Source organism: Neolamprologus brichardi, chromosome 19 (assembly GCF_056152115.1).
Source record: "Neolamprologus brichardi isolate AB-2024 chromosome 19, ASM5615211v1, whole genome shotgun sequence".
NCBI lineage: Eukaryota > Metazoa > Chordata > Actinopteri > Cichliformes > Cichlidae > Neolamprologus > Neolamprologus brichardi.
The window spans coordinates 11,694,353-11,714,525 of NC_142122.1; the positions used below are offsets into that span (position 1 = coordinate 11,694,353).

Consider the following 20,173-nt stretch of genomic DNA (forward strand, 5'->3'; position numbering starts at 1 on the left):
TTTCTAGCTTTATATGTCTCCCACACAGGTGCTCAACAGCCTTATAACACTGAAAGTAATGGTCTTCTCTTTTTAAAAAGATGAGTCACTGGGCTCAGCCTTAGTGTCCATCCAGCCTGCTGTAGACAGCAGCTTGTAACGGGGGGACTTCAGCACATAGACACAAGGTGTTAACAACTAATTAAAGAATTTACTGCCTCACTAAAACTCCATTATTGGTGTTCCCTCCCAATTATTGGCTCTATTATCAGCTTTTATGGACTCAGGTGAGCTTCCGGGGGAATTTACGCTTGTTTTGGCCGAGCGGTCAGTTCTGTCTCCATTTTTTTTAAAAACAAAGAAAAATTGATTGTCTATGACAACTGTATAGCAGATACTAAAATCTTACAGTTATTACAGTGACACACTCTACTGGTGGTTAATTTCCCATTTCCTTGATACATTAAATAAGGTTTCTGCAGCTGCTTTCCTTTCTCTCAGGCAGTCATCTTTTGTCAATGGCCACATGTGCTTTCCACCCCCCCCCCCCCCCCCTCCCTCTCTCTTTCTCTCACCTCTTTGTGTATTAATCCATCTCTGTCTCACATCCATCCACTAGGTGACAGTAATGACACAGCTCTCCCCTCTGGGGGTTGAAGATGGGATGAGGTGTAATTTTTATTTACAAAACGTGAATTTTCTAAGAACTATAGGTTACAGCCAGAGAAGTGATGTTATAGCGACGCGGTGACGTGGCGGTGAAGTTAATGCTGGCAGTGCACGTGGTGAAAACTCCACTTACTACCCATTTACCATTCTGCTCCACATCACTCAGCAGCATATAAAGACTCGGCATAATGGCCCATGTGCTGTGTATCTGTACAATTTCATAAAAATTCTAGAGGTTGTTATTTTAGCTGTGAAATTGTAGTCAGCAGCGACTTTTTTATTCTCGTCTAGGAAGTAGTCGTGATGTTTTTCCCAGCACCACTGCATGAAGTCAGCCCTAGCAAACCCCCTCGGTGCCACTTTGCATCTCAAATCAGAGCAAAACCCCAGTAGTTTCAATCCTATTTGTCTTACATCGCATAACCTTGAAGCCTTATCATTTGAGCGTCCAACTAACCAAGCTAAAGTTTCAAATGAACTGACTTTGAACTCACTATTACATATGTATTTTTATATGTATGAAAATGTGTGAGGACATTTCAAACATTTATAGAGTTAAAAAATATTCTGTATCCCAAAATATGTGGTCATATTATTAACCCAACTTTTTTTGGTGTAAATATTAATTCATGCAGAAGAAGCTAGATATATGCAACTATAAAATTGTTGCTAATTAAATGTGTTTTATTGTCATCGCTTGCTCAAAATTCAGCCATGAAGTGATCTATTCAAGCTATATTATTATATATAGATTTTCTCAGCATAATTTTTAGCTCCTGGCCAAAGTCAGTGGAGCAGGTGACAAAATGTTAAGCTTTGTAACTGGCTAAATTGATATATTGCAGTCAAGTGAAATTCTCCCTTATTTGCACTTTTAAGGAAACTTTCAGATGCAGCTGCTCCTCTTTTGCATAGATGGTTGAAGTGCTGATCTGATTGGCAGCACGCAAGTTGATTCAGGTGCAGTCATTGGTGTCTGGTGTCATACATTTTTGATCCAATCATCCTTGGTAATTCCACCGAATTTGTGCCAAACTAGTGACTCATGTCTTTTGCCCACTTATCTGCAAATGAAGCACAACTGCCAGTTAAGCCAATTGGCTTTGATAGGGGTTGTTTTCTAACTGACAAAAGCAGAGAAGAGTGTGCGAGAGTACAGCTTTTTAAAGGTATTATACCGGAGGGTGAAAATTATGCAACAATTTTTGTAAAAGCAGAAGTTCATGTGGTGTGTGTGTGTGTAGGTGTGTCTTATATAACAAAGGGTGAGGTTTTATCTTCAGTGATGGAGAACAATTACTCTGCTCTAAGACTAGTACTGAGGAAAGCCATTGATATCCAAAGATGCTTTTAACAAAGAGCGTTATTTCTAGCCATTGTTGCCATCTCAGGTATGAGGGATGTAGTTTGTTACTGTGTTCAGCAATAATACTTTTTTCAATAATCAACAAACGAGGATAATTATTCTCTAAATTATTAACTCAATAAATGCAATATTTGCTGTTTTTTAAGATGAATGTACACCATCCAGGCACAGTTCTGCGCCCTTCCAGTTAATTTCCGCTTAATTCCACACTGTCAACATGCTCTCATTAGCTGATGCCATTAAAATAATTCAGTTTAAAGAAATTATTTAAACCCTGCACATAAGTGCTCCTAATTTTAATTTCTGTCACAAGTTTTGGTTTATATTTTGATTTCTCTGCTTACTTTCCAGCTAGTTTTCACTCCTTCCCCAGAGCACAGTTGGTAATTGTGTAGTGTGTACTGTGAAGCTGGCCTGTCATAGCTCGTAGTCCATTTGTTATAGTGACAGTCTATATATCAGGCTTTTTAGATTAGGGAAAATACTCAAAAGTCATTCCACCTAACGTATGAGAACATCAGAGGTACCCCCAGGGGAACAAGTATAAGCCGAGAATCAATTTGCTCTTCAACACTTCGGTAGCAGTGCTTACTGCTCAGTTTCTTCTCCAGTATCATTACATGGCGGAGGAGAGTTGTGTAATAGTGTAATTATTTAACATGTGCAGACTAGAACAATGTGGGGTGATGACCACAAAATAATGTCTAAAGGCTGACATAATGTGCACTAAACAAGCTTAGCACCACGTATACACACATGCCAGCCCACATAATGGCTGAAAGAGTTGTTTTTAAAAACAGAGGACATTTGACAACAGCAGTCAAATATTTTGACCCAGAGAGTCATTTCAGGGCTATATCAGTTTCAGTGTGCAAATCCACTGTAGAATAAACTTATTGGAGAAAATAAACATCTCAGTTTCTTTGTTATTGTCTGAAGTCATGATGGTAGAGAGGAGTTTGTGGAGAGGACGAGCTGTTTATGTTTTTGCACTGTTTTGGTTACCTGTAATCTCTCTCTATCAAGGCTCTGTGTAGATGGTGTGAAAGTGAAATCTCTCTGCCCGGAGTGAGCTTAATGCTGTAGTTCCTTTTTTTAAAGACATGTCTTACGTCTAAATAATATTGTCACAAATTAATTTATATATAATATTATAATACATAGTAATAAAATCAACTGGTACCAACAGTCAAGAAGCATGCACTTTGTTTCCTGGCCAGATCTGACCTGTAGGCTTAATCTGAGGTTTCGCACCGGCAGGTTATTTTTAGGGAAAGTACACAAAGTGGATGTGTAAAGAGATGTGAAAATAATTATTAATGTTTTCAAGCGAAAACATTTGATGAGCCTCGGACATATAATTTGAGTTAAAAATTACATGGTTTTCACCTGCTGATTTGGCAGATGTTACACTGGGCTTGTAGAGGCAGTTGAATGAAATGGGTGGCTGCAAAGCCTCCGGAAAGAAAAACATATCCTTAAGACGTTTGTGTCTGTCATGCATAATGGTGGAAGTTCAAATCCCGGTATTTCTTTTTTTATCAAATATTTGTGTGAATTAAATCTAATTCTTTGCCTAGAAAAATCTAAACACTTATATAATATATATATAATAAAATATCCCCTCTGTCATCATTCCTTTAATTCCTTTAAGATGGTACAATGACTGATGCCCAGATTTTAAGGATTGTAGTGAAGTAGCAAGGAAACGTTTTGCCCGTGCTACGCTTACCACTTATTTTTAATAAAATGACAGCTTTGTTTGGAGATTATATTTAACCATATTTCATATTTCACATATAAAAATATTCAGTGCATTTACATTTGACTTACTGTGCCTTTTAATTTTTTTTAATGAAATGTATAAATCATCCGTATACGTAAAACAACTTTTTTGAATCTTATATCTGCTCAGGAACTTTTAAGTTTAAGAGGAACTGTAGTAATAGTTGTTAGTGGCTCTGTTGTTAATTGTATTGTCATTTTTCAATTGAGTTTGTGTTACAAATACTGATCTATACTTCAGGCAGCTCCTTGTCTCTCCTTTTTGACGGAAATAAAAGTCTCAGTCTGTTAAAAATGTAAAGTGTTTTACAACAAAGAATAAAAGAATGTATTTTTAATGGTATGAGAAACAAGTATAACATAGTCAAATGTTTTTAATTTTTTTAGTACTGCTGTTGGAGCGTTTTATCTCGTGACCTGTCACAACCCACAGGTTGGGGAACAACTGGTTTCCTGTGGACAATGTAGCAGCTCAAACCTCCTGAAGGGTTTATAGTTGCATGTTGCGCTCATATTTGTAGAGCCATACTTCACACCCTCTAACCTTTGTTAGAGGATTACAGAGTTTATTTAGATGGTGACAGGTGTCCTGCAGGAGTTGGAGAAAATTTGCTTAAAAAGCAATCCTCATGAAAGAAATCACCCTGAGAGGACACGGAGCACTTCCTGTCAAACATCAGTTACACCAGGTTTTGCATCCATTTTGTACCCTTTTCTTCTCCGCCTGATAGCCACTTCCGCCTTCCCGGTGTAGCTATTTGCATCGTATTGTTTTTCCTACAGATGGCCATGTAGAGAAAAAAGAAAAGATGTCACCACAGGTTTTAAGAAACCAGTGACAGTAATGAAGGATGCAGGCTCTCACACTGACACTGATATCTATCATTTGTCTGTCAGGGCAGACAGCTCAGGTTGACCCAGTCATCTGCACATGCACCTGACTCACCTTTACACTTCCATCAATATCGCAGAGTTCATCTCAAGTTTGACAGACAGAGTCATGCTTTCCCTGTGCGTAGCCAGTGGGGGAAATATGCCATGACTTCCAAGATAAATCTAAACTGGAGACAGCACACTTATAGAATAATCAATATATCATTTGCAAATGTAATATTCTAGTCAGCATATTCCATGATAAATGCAGTCTTTGTTTGTTTCCCCCTACCATTTATTAAGGCCAGAAAACAGAAAAATAAATAAATAAAATATGTTTGTTTGATTTGATGGAAATTGCTCAACTGTTACACAAAAAGGCGGCAGTATAAGGTGAAGGGAAAGGATTCTTTTTTTTCACTCACTTCTTGCCAACTCATGCATTTATGGCTTCTGACCTGCAAACAGGACATGCCAAGGCTCTGCAGGAGACAGGAAATGTGTCATTTATTATTAAGAACTTATTTATTTTAACATAGAAGAGGAATTGCATAAAAACTATCTGGGATGGTGAAACTCTGAATGTGTTCTTAAAGATTTGAAAAGTAATTTGAAGTGTTTACAAGCATTGTAATTCCCAGTTTTGCCCTTTTTAATTCTACCGCACTGCAACGTGGAAGATACTTTATGTCTATAAATGTATGTAACAGTTTGTTTGTCTTACAAAGGAGAGAAATGACTTAATTCTAGTTTTAACATCCTGAACCCTTTAGATCTAATATTTTAGCTTCAATGGCTTAGAACTTCTCAACGTCGGTGAGAATATCCACAGTGTGGGCCTTATGATGTAGTAGACATCTCAGACCCAGAGAAAGTGTGAATGCCTGCACTTCATGTCAGAGCCCCCCGGGGGTAAAAAAGAAATCCCCCACTGTCACTAGAGATGGCCCTGCTTGTTTTTCTAAGCAGCCTTTGAGCTTTTTCAAGTGTAGAATTAGAGAGTGTTTGGGGACTTAACTGGGAAGTTTCTGCACTCCCACAACAGGAAGCATGATTGGTGATATTTGTGATTAATAGCTCATAATACCCCTGTCTATCTCTCTGTCTTTCTCTCAGGCTCACTCTCTCGGCTTTCTTTTTCCGCATGTACTAAGCTTACTTTTAAAAAAATAAATTCATATGCAGTAAGTTTCTCCATATTTGATTTAGATGACCCATTCCTAGAAGAAAAAGTCACTAAGATTCCTTATTCATTATTCCTTTAGATAATGAAGAAATGCTTTTAGGCTACTTTAGTTACCTCTCTTTTTAATTATCTGTAATATACAGGTTTATTTTCTAGAAAGGCATTTCACTTTCTCCCCGTGGCATCATTATACACTCATGACAGATAGCTTGTGCTATGATTGGATGAAAATGGTTTATACTCCATTTCAGTTTTAATGTGATCAGTTTGGAACCATTACACCAGCTGTTTTCTGAGAAAACACCTTTGGCTCAAGGGCTGTATTTCAGTACTATGGTTTGCCTTACTTGGTAGTAACTAAAGTTTAATGGCTTGACCGAAACAGGGAGACCCCATGTTATTTGGGCACTTTTATGTCACATTTATATCATGCACTTCCTCAATTTGTCTTGTTTTTTTATTTTATTTTTCACATATATACGTATGTGTGTGTGTGTGTGTGTGTGTGTGTGTGTGTGTGTGTGTGTGTGTGTGTGTGTGTGTGTGTATTGGGTTTGGTTTTGTTAAATAGCACGAAAGTGAAGATGCAGCCGAAATAAACCGTGACTTACTTATCTGGTGATTCCCATGAGTTCATTATCTCTACCGCTGCATTTTTTAGTTTATCTGATCGCAAAGACATTCTTCTTTCATTTGTCCCTTTGTCCCTTCTTTCTGCTTTAAAAGAGCTTAAAATTAAGTTGATTTTCTAAATCAGCATGCCCAGCCTCGCTGCTGATGGATATCATGTTGGCTTTGGGACTGCAGTGGAGCAACACCTTGCAGGGTTTGTTTAGCATTCCAGGTCCGATGTGTTTTGAAAGGTATTAATGGAGGACATGGAGGCATGAGATATTTCCTGCAGGTTCAGTCAGGTGCCCTTGTTAAAACTCGAGTCGGCCTGCAAGGTGACGCTTTGTCATTATGACACTCATGCTTCTTGTCACGCCTTGAAACCACAGAGCAAGCTCCGATTTTCTGCTCTGGCTCTCAATGAACCAAGTAATACGTTGATTTTGGAAAACAATTAGCAATGTTGGATCGGTTTTAAAATGCATTAGAAAAAAATTCACTAAGCTGTTTATCTGTCACCTTTTTTTTTTTATCTCTTCGTGCTCTTCATGATATTTCACTAACAAAGTGTACAGTTTACATAATTTTGACATCTCTACAACTTTGAAAGTGTCAGTATTTTATAGAATTAATTAAAATAAGTTATTATTAAATTTAAATAATTTATATATTATAAATATTGTTAAGAAAGTAGTGTTTAAGCCATTGTTTGAGATTATAGCATTCATTGGGTCAAGTAAGCATGAGAAATAACCAGCTAGTTTGTCTTTCAAGTATTAGCCCATTAAACAAGGAAAATCTTGCTTCCAAGCAGTGACCTTCTCCTTGTGGTTGCTGGGAATTACAGTCATTCAATGTGTGTCTTGGCGTGATGGATGACACCTGCACCCATTGAGCAATCATTCCCTGGTGCGCTATTGTTGTTCTTTCTCACTTTTGCGTGGGAGCAAACTGTATGCATTCCCATGCCAAAACCAATGAAGATAATCATCTCATCTGTGTGATGTATGATCTTCTTTCTTTGGACAAGTTATCAGACGACCTGGAATGTCTGAATACCCGTGCTACCAGTGAAGCTACTTGTTGGTTCTGCTCTAAAGAGTCACTGCACTGTGTAGGAAAAAAAAAAAGATTGATGCAGCAGTTTTTAACACCGATCCTCATTGTTTTTCAGACATGTGGTGAATGTGAGAGCCAAAATAAAAGCTCTTTTTCACCACTCTGCATTGGCGATGGGCATAAAATTCACCTAATGTTGTGCCACATTAATCTCAGCTCTTTTGTTTCCACTGCTCAGTTCACCTTCACACTGCATCTTAGCCTTGAGTGCATGTGTCTGAAATACAAGTGTGGCGGTGTATATTTAAGTGTGTCTAAATGGCTGCGCTCCAGACACTCCTTTGCCATTAGCGCGTGCGCCTCCGTGTGTGTATATGTGTGTCTGCAATTTCCTGAATGACAAGCCCTGTCAGTACTATTGTGTATCAGAAATAAAAGAACCTTTAAATAATGGAATTTTCTAATATGCAACTCACTGATGCATGGCAAAGCCATAAACATCAACCAGATGGCGGGTCACTGTAATATTAGGCTCCTCCTTACAGCTGGAGGAGGGAAGCAATTGCAGAAAGAGTTGCAGCCAAACTCGGGCTAAATATAAGAAAAGTTCAGTAGTATCATCCCTTCAGTGCGTCCTCAGCATGCTCGGTGACTGCATCAGAGACTGTTGAGTGTGAAGTGCTCTCAAGAGTGTGTGGGTTCACTATGGCCGCACTGTATGATTAAAAAGCATTTTGCACTGGCAGTTGGAACAGAAAGGCAGGATACACTGGGGCACAGTGGTGTGAGAATGTCGAGGAAATTACATACTTGGTTTTTTACACAGAGACAGTTTGATGAAGTGTTTCCATTGGACATTAGCAGGAAAAAAATGAGCTGTCTAACATAATTGTTTGGAATTAATTGCTTCTCTGAGAATAGTCTCTATAAATCAGAATTTATTGCAGCAACAACTTGCATCTTTTGTGGACCTGTCATCACTTATGTAATTGCTGTGCCCTTTCTCACAGTGTATTCTTTGTACTTTGAGTGAGAGGACACGCCGCATCATTGTTCTGTTTTATTCCACCTAGTTTTCCCCAAATGCAAATATGTTGACTTGGAGTTATCAAAATAATCACAAATTGGTTGCATACAACTAGCTGCTGTTTACAGGTTTTTTAACAAATAGAAAACTTCAGTGTGATTATATGTGCTAATATAAAATTGATTTCTAACACAAATGAATCGATTTTACAGCACTGCTGGAAATCACTATGGAGTGTCTTATAAATAAACTGCTGTGTGTGTGAGATGTCACGTAGAGGTCAGTTTAGGATTATGGCCACAAACTTTTTTTTTTTTCTTCAAGTCCACACAGCCTGTCAGTTCATCTGCCATCAACTCTTCTTCAGTTGTCCTGTTTGCAAGGGTGTTAGACAAATACTCAGACAAACACAGCTGAGTTTTGCATTAGTGCTTGTCATCACTTAATCCTTTTGCAACTGCCATCTTGGAGGAACAAAGCAGCATACATTGCTAACTGACACGCTGTGGTCCATAATGCACTTAGACTTACATAATGATACCCTGAGAAGTGAAACACACCTCATGAATTGCTGTACCTAAATTGCATACTGTGGCAGACCTGTCAGTTGGTGAAGAGTATTCTACTTATACTGGTTTGGTTATAATTATGTATCCTTTAGGCCCAGTTTCCCATTCATAGATTAAACCTAGTCCTAAATCAAAAGTTGTTTTTCAGTAGGGATTAGATTTTTCTGTTAGTCTAGGGTTACATTTAATCCACGTATGGGAAACTGGATGACAGATTTCCTGTAATCTGAGGTTGATCACAAGGCCCGAAAAACTAGAGTAATCATTTTAGTAAAGTATTCAGATGTGCACAGATAGTCACACCATAGTGTAATGGTTTACTCTTCCCTTTGGAGGAGACACACATCTCCTATGGGGTTGCATCAGGAACAGCATGTGGGGGAAAAATCTGCCGAATGAAATGTGCCGAGCCGCCTGCTGTGTCGACCTCTTGTGAATAAGTCAACGGCCAAAGGAAGCATCATCGTCTTTTTCTCTATTTAGATACGCACAGATGCAAAATGTATTTCATGGTTTTAAAAAAATGTAAATAATAGATTACTAAGAGATTTTCTGCTCTGTTGTTTTCAGTGTATTTTCTGGTTTGTTTTGATCTCTGCTCATTCTACAACCTAGAGACATGGGCTTTTATTTAGCCATAAAAAATGTAGTAGCACCTTTTGTTATGATACAAGTAGTAATGGCTAACTCATATTTCATTTCCACGTCAATTCACAAAAATACGTTTTGCATTTTCCCTCCAATACACTTAATGCGGGAGCAATCCTGCTCTGCTGACTATGGCGTGGTGTTTTACCTATTTTACATGCGACTCCTGCTTTACTTTTAACTTAGATCACACAGAGGCTCACAATGAGTTGGGGAGAGTTGTATCTTTGTTTGCCTTCCTCACAAGTGTCCACTGTTTGAAGAAGTTGTCTCTTTTTCCCCTTTGCACTTCCTCCCCTAGATCACCTTGAGCATGTTCAGTCACTTCCCAGAAAGTGCACAGGCTGATCGAGCAAACAGGCTGGTTTGGTTTCATCATGTAATCTGATTACCCGTTGAAAGATTTGACGCGCCTCGTCTTCACATCAGGCCTATTAATAGAGAGGACAGAAAACAATCTGTCCAATGGACGGTTGCATTTACCTCTCCAGCGCAGTGTCATTAAGAACCAAAGTCAGGTCAACTGAGCCGTAACAGATGGAATTTTGTTTGACTCTTTGCCACTGGCAACTTGGTTCAGTGCTTCTTAGTTCTCCCATTCGTACATTAAGATGCAACTGTAGACAAAGTAATTTTTACTGTGGTATTTCACTTGATAATTACTTCCCTGGAAAAACCCCAGAAGACACACGCTTTTATAGACAATATGTTTAATTGAGCAAATTAGAAAGACCCCATATTGCACAGCAGCTGTGTACACACACAGTGGAATCTGCAAGGGAAGCCCTCAGAGCCCCAGTAAAGGGATGCAGTGAGAATCGCCAGTTAAAAAAAAAAATCCTGATTGAGTCAGAGAGCCTCCGTGCCAAAGCAGTGGCTTTTCAACACAGATGCACATAGTTAGCGTGTGTGTGAAACCTCAGAGTCTTTCAATGATCACCCGGCTGCATTGATTCTGCTGGCATATTGCTGATGTACTGGGTTTGCACGGGTGATATAGTCGGTGGCTTCAGCACTCAGAGGGTTTTTGGAAAGAAAAAGAAGTCTTGCCGGATCTCTCATTCAGACCAATGCATAAAAAACGGAGAATTACTGAAGTAGCTGCTGTTTCCAAAAGGCAGAGTGATAATCAGAGTGATGATGAGGTTCTTATGTAAAGTTGCTAGGACTTGCACGGGCTGCACCTCAAAACCATTTGGTAGAAACATGAAAAAATGTATTTTTACAGAACTTTCCAGTTTAAATGGGTTTAAAATGTAAGCGAAACATATCACATGAACGAACATTCACTGTTTTTTCCCCAGTTAGACGTTAAACAAGCTTCTTATCAGATTGTTTACAGGGTGACTGTCACACACACTGTGTTGCTATCTGATGGTCACAGAGATTTCGCATACATCTACGAGTTCACATGATCGATGTGGAAGATTTGACTGGCTCACAGCACTGATGTGATTTACAAAAACAGAACAAGAAGACTAACAAAAAAGTCATAACAAAGAAAATAGACTGATAAACGATATCACTGTTTGTAGATTATTTATTATTTTATTCACATTTAGTTATGTTTTACTAAAATCTCTAAAAAAAAATTGTGTGCATGGTATGGCCGGCTGTCCCAAACCTAAATATGCTCAGTTTAGACTAAGTAGCAATTGCTGAGCATTTGGAAAGCCAACTTGAAACTATAGAGACTCAAACTCAGAATTTTCAATTACTGTCATTTCTGACAAACGTATGCTGCCAATGAATCTTTCTTCAACATACTTAATGCTGTCTTAACCATCAGAAATGTCTGGTTTCTGTTTGTAGTCCAGTTGTATTGACCAGTCATGTTTGAGCAGGCTTTGGTTTCATGCTGGTAAACAGTCTGTGCAGAACGCAGAAGGAGTGCATTTGCAGAAATACAATCTTGAAACCGTTGGAAATCATCCAGCGACTGATAAAAAAAGCTTTTCATTTATCTTCATTCGTAAGCAGTCATCAGTGCAGTGAACAAAAAAGAAAGCAAGGAAAATAGAGAACTGATTACCTATTTTTTTTAAAGTGACTAATCTTGACTGGGGTTTTTTTTTCACTTTTTTTAGGTCTGGTGGAGATCTGCTTGATGCATCCCCTCGATGTGGTGAAGACGAGGTGAGCCACATTTTCAAAATAAAAAATTCCTGCAATACCGTTACCAAATGGCTACTTACAAGGACGCCATTTCAGTCCACATCTGCCTTGAATCTTCTTGGTGGGCATTTGCATCTATGCTGTGAAGTTCCGAGCATACCAGGTCCCCCAGCTCGGCATGCCAAGCCAGTTCTGCAATCCACATTTAAGCGGGCCAAGACAAATGCCAAGAGCCTCAGACGTTTTGTGGAAAATGAAATGCATCATTTACCCATTTATTCCTCACACAATGTTAAGGTTAGATGTTTTCTGTTTTTAAGTCACTCTTCTTTTTTTTTGCCTCGTTACCTAATTTAAAAAAAAAAGGCCCAGACCTTTTCTTTCTGAGACTTGCAGAATAAAGCCCATGTCACTGAATCTGTTTGCATTGTTTTAATGCCTTGTTTCTGTTACCATCTCCTGTTTGTGTGTTATGCAAGAGCGGCAGCAGTCACGAGCTGCAGAGTGATCAGGAGCCTCACACCACAGCGTCTCAGCCAGCCATAAACAGGTCGTGGGCTACTACTAAAGCTTTATAGGCTTTCACAGGCCCAGCCAAGACCCCTGGCTTCGTTCTGGGCCCCCCTACCCCCATTCACTACTTGTCCGTAAATTGTGCAGCTTTTTCTGTCATTTACGGCTGCAGTTTCTTGGTAAATAAATTGCTCGGCGTGCCTTTTAAAAAAGTGAGATGGTTGCACTTTAAAGGCAGTGCCACCACCAGAACACAGAAAAGGAAGCACGGGGGATAAAAGCCAGGGGTGAGCGGTGTTGTATTAGTCGATATTCGATACTTTGAAGGCATACCGTGTGATTTATGGTCATGTGTGGAAGCTATTGGGGTTTATTACAGGTAAGTCTTGAGCTCTGCCTGTCCATCCTCACACAGGGTCAGGGTTAAAAGTGCACTCACTATTTACTTTGTAATGCTCTTCCTTAAAAAGTGGTAAAAGCTGCACTAAAACTGGACAGGTTTATCTGTTTGTTTTCTGTTTGTGTCGCCATGTGTTGACGTTGATAGGCAGATTTTGGCTGGGAATTGGTCAGTGTAATCTGATTCCTTTCGGTCTTAAATAAGGGATTTTTAAAAATGTATTTAAATCACCACTATAGTCAGTAGATGAATTTATAAACAACAGGTAGTTGCTGTTTATTTGGCGTGATAATGACACACACAGCTTGTATCTTTGCCGTACACATACAATGCCATGTATGTGTAAATATGCATTCACACTGTACATGTTCACACATGTTCTAACACTTAGTATCTACACATGAATTCATAAACCAAGCATTACATACCAGCTAATTGGGAAACTGAGGGAGCTGAAATCTATTAGCAGGAACCTTGGAGCCGAGACGCAGACACACCTCCACTGGGTTTCTCTCGCTCTCTGTGTCTCTCCCTCTCTCTCTCAGGCATGGCTCTTATTAGGCACTGGCTCCTGCTTTATTGTCCACCGGTCCAAATTGAACAGCAACTGGTGTAAATTTACTTTTTTCCACCAACACAGAATCAAAGGAGCTTTTTTTTCTTCCTTTTTTTCTTTCTCCCTTTTTCTTTCTTTTAAAGTAAACCCACCTTAATGTGTACCTGCCGTGGAGTTGATGTTTACCTGTATTGTAAATGAGGATTTGGCTTTCTCCTCTTTCACAGGAACGGGGGGAGCGAACTGCAGATTTAGGACTAACATCAGCAGTTTGCTTCTCCACCAGTAGCCAAATACTGCTGTTATGAATCAACAAAATGTAATGTCACGGACCATTTGGCAGCTTTTACTCGTCCAAGATGACTGATTTGGTAGATAAAGAAATAGCTAGACAATGTAATAGCTCTACATATCTATTAAAGCACTTTTGAGTAATGATAGCCAGCATTTCATTAAAGCACATTCGACATTGCTTTAAATATGGGCAAAAGTAAAAGTCTTGTCAGATGACTCACAGTGTGTATTTTTGCCTTTGTTGCTGCACTTTAACTCTCTGTGGTGTGTTTACTGACCAGTCAAGCCATGACTCCTGTTACTCACCTTTGCTAACAAGTACATCTATCTTACATCTGAGGGACTCCTGCTGAGCCCACCTGCCATCAGTTTGACTTACAACCGCTTTCATCGTTAAAAGAGAGTTAAACATACAGTTTCTTGGGCACAAGACAGCATTTTATTTTTTTGTGCAGCAAATGAATCAGTAGAGGTTCTGTCTTGATAAAAAAAAATTCTTAACTGCAAAGTGAATTTAGTGTGAATTGCCCTTTTGGTAATATAATGCACATTTCTGTTGTCATACAATTTCAGATAATTTAATTTAAAATATACCACTCAGAGGTTTTGACTTTTCTTATATTGTGTACTCCTCTGAATAATAAAAAGCCTCAGATATAAATAAAGCATACTTCACACAAAGCAAAGTTAATTGCCCTTGACCCTGATACTCCCGTCATGGACATGGGCAGGAATGTGGAGGTGAAGATGGGGGGGGGGGGGGGGGGGGGGGGGGGGTGATACGACGTGGGAAGGGGAGGGCAGTCGTCACTCTAGCCGAGAGAGACAGTGGGACCGGAGTTACAGCTTTTCATTAACCTGGAAACCACCTAGTTACATGGTTCATGGGCTGTTCTCAGCTCACTTGGAGGTAACAAAGGGTGTCGGGCGGCACTTTCTGTAGGGGGGCTGTGCGCTCGGGGCACCCCATCTGAATCTGATCAGGTTCCCCATCTCATTAGAGAGTCTCAATGAGCCCGCATTTCCCTTCATGTTGAGATCCTGTTACATGGAGCTCCACCCTTATAAACATGCATGCGCAAACATACTCACACACACATCTGAAACAGCTTCCCATCAACCCTTATGCTGTGCTTCCTTCCAGAGAATGAAACCACACCTTCCTCATGTCTGTGTCTGCCTAAGCAGCTTGTGTCACAGGGAAGCTATTTTTGCTTCTACAGTGCCTACATGATCGGATGTGTTTGTTTTAATAAGGCCCCATATTTTTTAAGCAACCGCTCTGACGGAGCCACTCCTTCTTTCTATCTTGTCGCCCTCTGCACCACTTCTGCCTTTTTGCCATTCTAGTTTTTTGTATCCTCTCCTTACTTATTCCTTGTTTGTTCCTCTAAGTCTCTTTCTTTGTCCTCTAACTGCGCTTCATTCAACTTTTTAACCTTTTAAATACAAACGCTTTCTCGTGTTTTTGCATTCTTCTGTGGTTTCAGTTTTTCAGCAAACGTCTCAGTTAACCTGTTGTTGTTTAACCACTACGTTTGTTAATATAAACCTTATTACATAACTACTTCATCAATATCATGTGGAATCTATTGTTTAAACTTTCATCTTTTCTTCTGAATTTGTAGTTAGTTGAGCGATTATATAATGTTTTGTTTTAGATCCCTGTTGTACATGTTTAGAAGATTTGTATTGAATTGTGCAATTCTGTAAATTGTGTTGTATGACATGGCTGTCACTGCAAACCACTAAGCCTGCCAGTAGCTTGTTTCAAGCCTGATTAGAAAAACCTGGTACTAGCCCTCAATTGGGGCAGTATCCATGGAAACACTACCTTCATTTGGTCACAGCACGCATGAAACTTGCTGAGCTTGAAAGTGCTCTTTGATGAGGGCTTTGACAGATGACATCCAGGCTTTTTGGGCAACATGTGACAGCTCTAAGGATAGTGAGAGGTTTCAGCCCTCCTCTCTCCACGTCTGTTTGCCCCCAACTGTTTGGTGAACCCCTGTGCACTTAAGGAGGAATCCCTGACACAACCCTCAAACAGCAGGGCACAAAGCAGTAGCAGTCTGATAGCTGATCTTTCCTTGTAAAGGAGCAGGCAGGTCAGCGGTAGTCAAGCTGGCTTCTAATCCCCCCCAGCGCTCTCAGTCCGCAGGGCAAGGCTTCGCTCAAAATGTAAAGCTAGACACATGCCGGCGAATGCAGGATAAACTCAACTTAGTCAGTGCATTGCTTGAGTGAGTTAGTTGTGAGTCCAGTTCAAAAGGCAGAGAGCAATTCTTTTCATGGGCAGAGCAGAACTGCATATTTGGCAGGACTACAGTATGAATGGTCATAGCCTAGTCACGCTCGCTTGCATTTCTCAATGGTGAAAATATGCAGTTCAACAGAAGTGTTTGTAATATGGTTCATTAGACTGTTGTACTTACCAAGTCTGCCATCCTAATAACACACTATGAATAATTATTTATATGATTATGCTGATTATTTTTACTCATATTGAGCATAGCACAGGTTGAGGCAATCCTCAAAGTCAAGCCAAGCTAGCAATCATAGTTCATCTGGTATTGTAGAATAGTATTACTAATAATAACTAGTGCTATTCTGTATACTCAAATGGCAATGGTAAATGGCCTGTATTTGTATAGTGCTTTACTAGTCCCCAAGGACCCCAAAGCGCTTTACACAACCAGTCATCCACCATTCGTGATGGCAAGCTACAGTGTAGCCACAGCCACCCTGGGGCGCACTGTCAGAGGCGAGGCTGCCGGACACTGGCGCCACCGGGCCCTCTGACCATCACCAGTAGGCAACGGGTGAAGTGTCTTGCCCAAGGACACAACGACCAAGACTGTCCGAGCCAGGGGTCGAACTGGCAACCTTCCGATTACAAGGCGAACTCCCAACTCTTGAGCCACGATCGCCCCGCAATCGCAATGCTCTACTTTAGTCTGTCTTCACTGCTTTCTCTGCAAGCAGCTTTGCAGCCCACCTTCATCCCAACTCTTTCTTTTCATCCTGTGTATCTGTGTATATAGGTTGGCATTAATGCCTCCTCTCTTCTGTAACCTAGAGAGCTGTACTGCTGGTTTTTCTGCTTCAGGCTTTTTTTCCATTGATGCACTTTAAAGGGTGGGTAGAGACTACTAGAACAGCACCGAACCACCAAATATAAATTACTGCAAATGGAAATAATAATTTTCTTTCGCTAAAGCGGCCCTGACTGAAATGCGAACGATGTAGAAAGGCAGAAAGTAGGGGTGCGGTGGGTTGAGGAGGTGCATCGGTCAATACATCCCACGTTTATGCTGACAGTTCATTTTGTCACAGACCTGCAATTAACATTTGTGGTTTTGTTAACCGTAACCATAATCTTTCTCCTACCAAGTGTTTTAATGTGCCTAACTTATACCTTTATTCATCATAACCACAGTTTTTCCAAAACCTGTGCAGTACTATACTAAACTTTCTGCAGATGCTGCAAAAATAGAGTAAAAACCTTTTTTTTTAATTGCTTTTGAAACATTATGAAATCCTTCTGTCTTTTATATGATGGGTGTTTGACTTTTTGATGGTGGTTTTGTGTTATTTTTGATTTTTTGTAACTGTTGCTCCATTGTGACTTTATTGTAATGCACAGTGAAAAATAAAATTCATTCAAAAATCAAAAGGAGTTTAAGCAATACAATACAAGGCTCATGATCCTTCCTCTAACCTTCCTTTAAGTGCAACTTCACCTTCAAAGAAGTTTGTCAGCTCTTGCGTTATATGTGGGCAGCTCTCCCAAGATGACCCCATCAATAAGTCCAAAAATAGTTCAGTGAAAAACAGTGACATATCCCTGAATATACCCTTCCTTCTGTCGAGCAGTTTTAATGAAAAACGTTCATTCAAGTCACTGCTTAGTCAAGCCAGATTTGTGTCATCGTGACATTGGTGACTTTTACATCAGTGTTTTTCACGGGTTTATTCAAACATGCCAAAACATCACAGAAAAATAGCTTATATTGTATGATCCTTACAGTCTGTTTGTCGTCCTGTTTGGTTGCCTGGTTTTCTCATATTCAGCTGAAGGCACAACAGTTGCGCTCTTGGCGTTGCACCAGTTTGCAACCCAAGAACTTTTGTTTGTGTTGTTGTCCAGAAAGCTACATTTCTTCTTGGTTTCAAACCATACTCTTCTGAATGAAGTCTAGAGTTAGATCATCAAGTTCTTTGGTGTCCTTATTTGTATTCGCCCCGTATGTAAAATCATCCTACATCAATATAACTGTATTCATTCAGACGGGTTTTTTTTGGAAGTGTTACAGAAACAATCCATTTAGGTTGACAGCTATTGTGGATTAAATGGAAATTTCGACAAACCGCTGACATGTTACATTTTGCTTGGATTAACAGAAAGGCATGCATGTCTGAAAGATGTAACTACCCACTTATTTTAACCTGACTTTCAACCATAAAAAAGCCCTTAAAAACCACACCCATAGTTTTACAGTTGTGACAGATGTTACTAGAGTTACACACAGCTGTTTGAGCTATAGCTAACAGTCATATGGATTATTATAGAAGTTTGTGTTATAGAGGTGCATGTAAAGAGCATATGGCCTGTCAGTGTTTGTAGTTGAGCACCTGTATTCATTATCAGTGAAGAGGTTCACATTCCAGTGCACTAATTACAGAGTAAAAACATAGAGGGCTTTGATTTCACTACACCCTCACTGTGCTGCAACCACACGGCTGCCCCCCTGCCGCACCATTTCAAAACTCAGACATACATGTCTGTGCATCCTTTATTTATTACTAAAGTTCCAGCCTCCCGCGAGAAGCTATTTCCACATTGGAGTCGCTCTTACACAACATTTCAAGCTCAGCAGAAATTGTTATTGCTTTGGAACAACTCGTAGTTGTTTGGCAGTTTCTTTACTCTCTAGATTGCCTCTTTGCTTTCAGTCATTAAATCTTTTAAATCCAATTAAATTGATATTTCGTACTGGTGCCTAAAGCATAGGTATAAGTTTGTTCCCATTTGTTCATGCAGTGTTTAGGCAGATAGGGCCAAGCATGTTTACTGCTGTCAGGGGAGTCTATGTTGGTAGCTCATGGGAGTCTAAACAATATTGCAGAAGTTCCCAACCGTGGCTTCTACTGTCCTCTCCTGGACTACTCTATGACTGATGAGATAATCATTCGAAAGAGTAGTACCTTAATTATTGAAAAAGAGAGTTGGTCTAGTTTTAGCCATGATAAAAAAATAATAATATTGAGTTATAGTAAGCTGAGGTGTGTTTTTTTTTTTTTGTTCTTAATTTGTACTTGAAGAACCTGCAAAAGAGGTTTTACTGTTTTACTTTTACTTTTATATGATGCCATAATTAAAACTGCACCATAGCGCCATAATTTCAGCTAACAGCAGTTGGCAGAGGTTAAAAGACTCTAGATTAAACACCCAAGAAATTCTTCCTGTTATGCAATCGCTTTCTGGAAATGGTGGTAAGACTGCTCATTTTTTCCACCTATCTGATCCACTTCTGCAGTAGTCACATTCTAAATTTGCTACAGTCCACTCTAACACAGAGTTATCTCTTAGTCAAGCAGAAGTTTGTAATGCATTTGAGGTCCCAGTCTTAGACTGGCCCTGCCTCATGGTGTTTTATGCAGCTTTTTTTCTTGCTCTTCTCCAGTAACACTGCCTGATCTCAGGTCACAAGGGTCACAGCATATGAGCAGACATCTGGACTAGCGAAACAGTCCCAACATCACCACTGGGATTCAGAGGAATCAGTTTTATCAGTGTGAGAGAGAATCCAGAATGACAGAAGGATTTTGTAGCCCCTTTAACAACCAGACTAACTTTTTTTCTGATATCCAGACTGCATGTATAATTTGGGCTTTCCCAGATCCTGTGGGTGCTGGTGAAACCTAACCTGGCCTGGTCCAGATCAAACTCTGGCAGCCTGCCGTGTTGCAAGCACCAAAAGTTTATCACTTCCCTTGAGCTCCCATCTCACATCTTCTTCCCCTTTAATATTTTTTCCTATTCTGTTCTCCAAAGGTTTGTCTTTATATCCCTTCTGCCCCTATTCTCAGTTTTTCCTGTAACAGTTTTATTATAGATGTAGTCTATCAATTTTTTCTTTGCTCATTTCTTTATGGACAGGGCATAGATGAGTTGAAATCAAACTTGAGTGTGATACACCTTAATTGATGGTGCTTTTTAAATCGAACACACTATTTACTCTGTGGGACTAAGTCATCTCCGTTGTCAAAACAATAAGACGGGAGCCTTTTAGTTTGGCTCTTTACCCTGATGCAAGACTGTATGGCTAAAGTCACAATTGAAGGAATTTGCCATGTTGGACCATTTATGTCGGAAATGTGGTCGTAACCTCATGTACCAATGCAATGGACTTTTACCATCTTTATGATCCTGCTCATTAAAATTAACTGTCTGGTTGTAAAAAATAGACTTCCCCTTTATGTTTCCTTCTGGATTGTCTTATGTACTTCAGATCTAAC

At 39.7% G+C, this 20,173-nt stretch overlaps 1 protein-coding gene across 1 annotated transcript in view; it reads left to right on the forward strand.

Moving 5' to 3' along the window:
• Window positions 1-20,173, forward strand: part of slc25a21 (solute carrier family 25 member 21) — an 85,652-nt gene that overhangs the window by 46,870 nt on the left and 18,609 nt on the right. Inside the window, exon 3 of the mRNA XM_006798790.3 lies at window positions 11,861-11,909. Within this exon, the coding sequence (XP_006798853.1) occupies window positions 11,861-11,909 (49 nt within the window). The remainder of the gene's footprint in view (window positions 1-11,860; window positions 11,910-20,173) is intronic.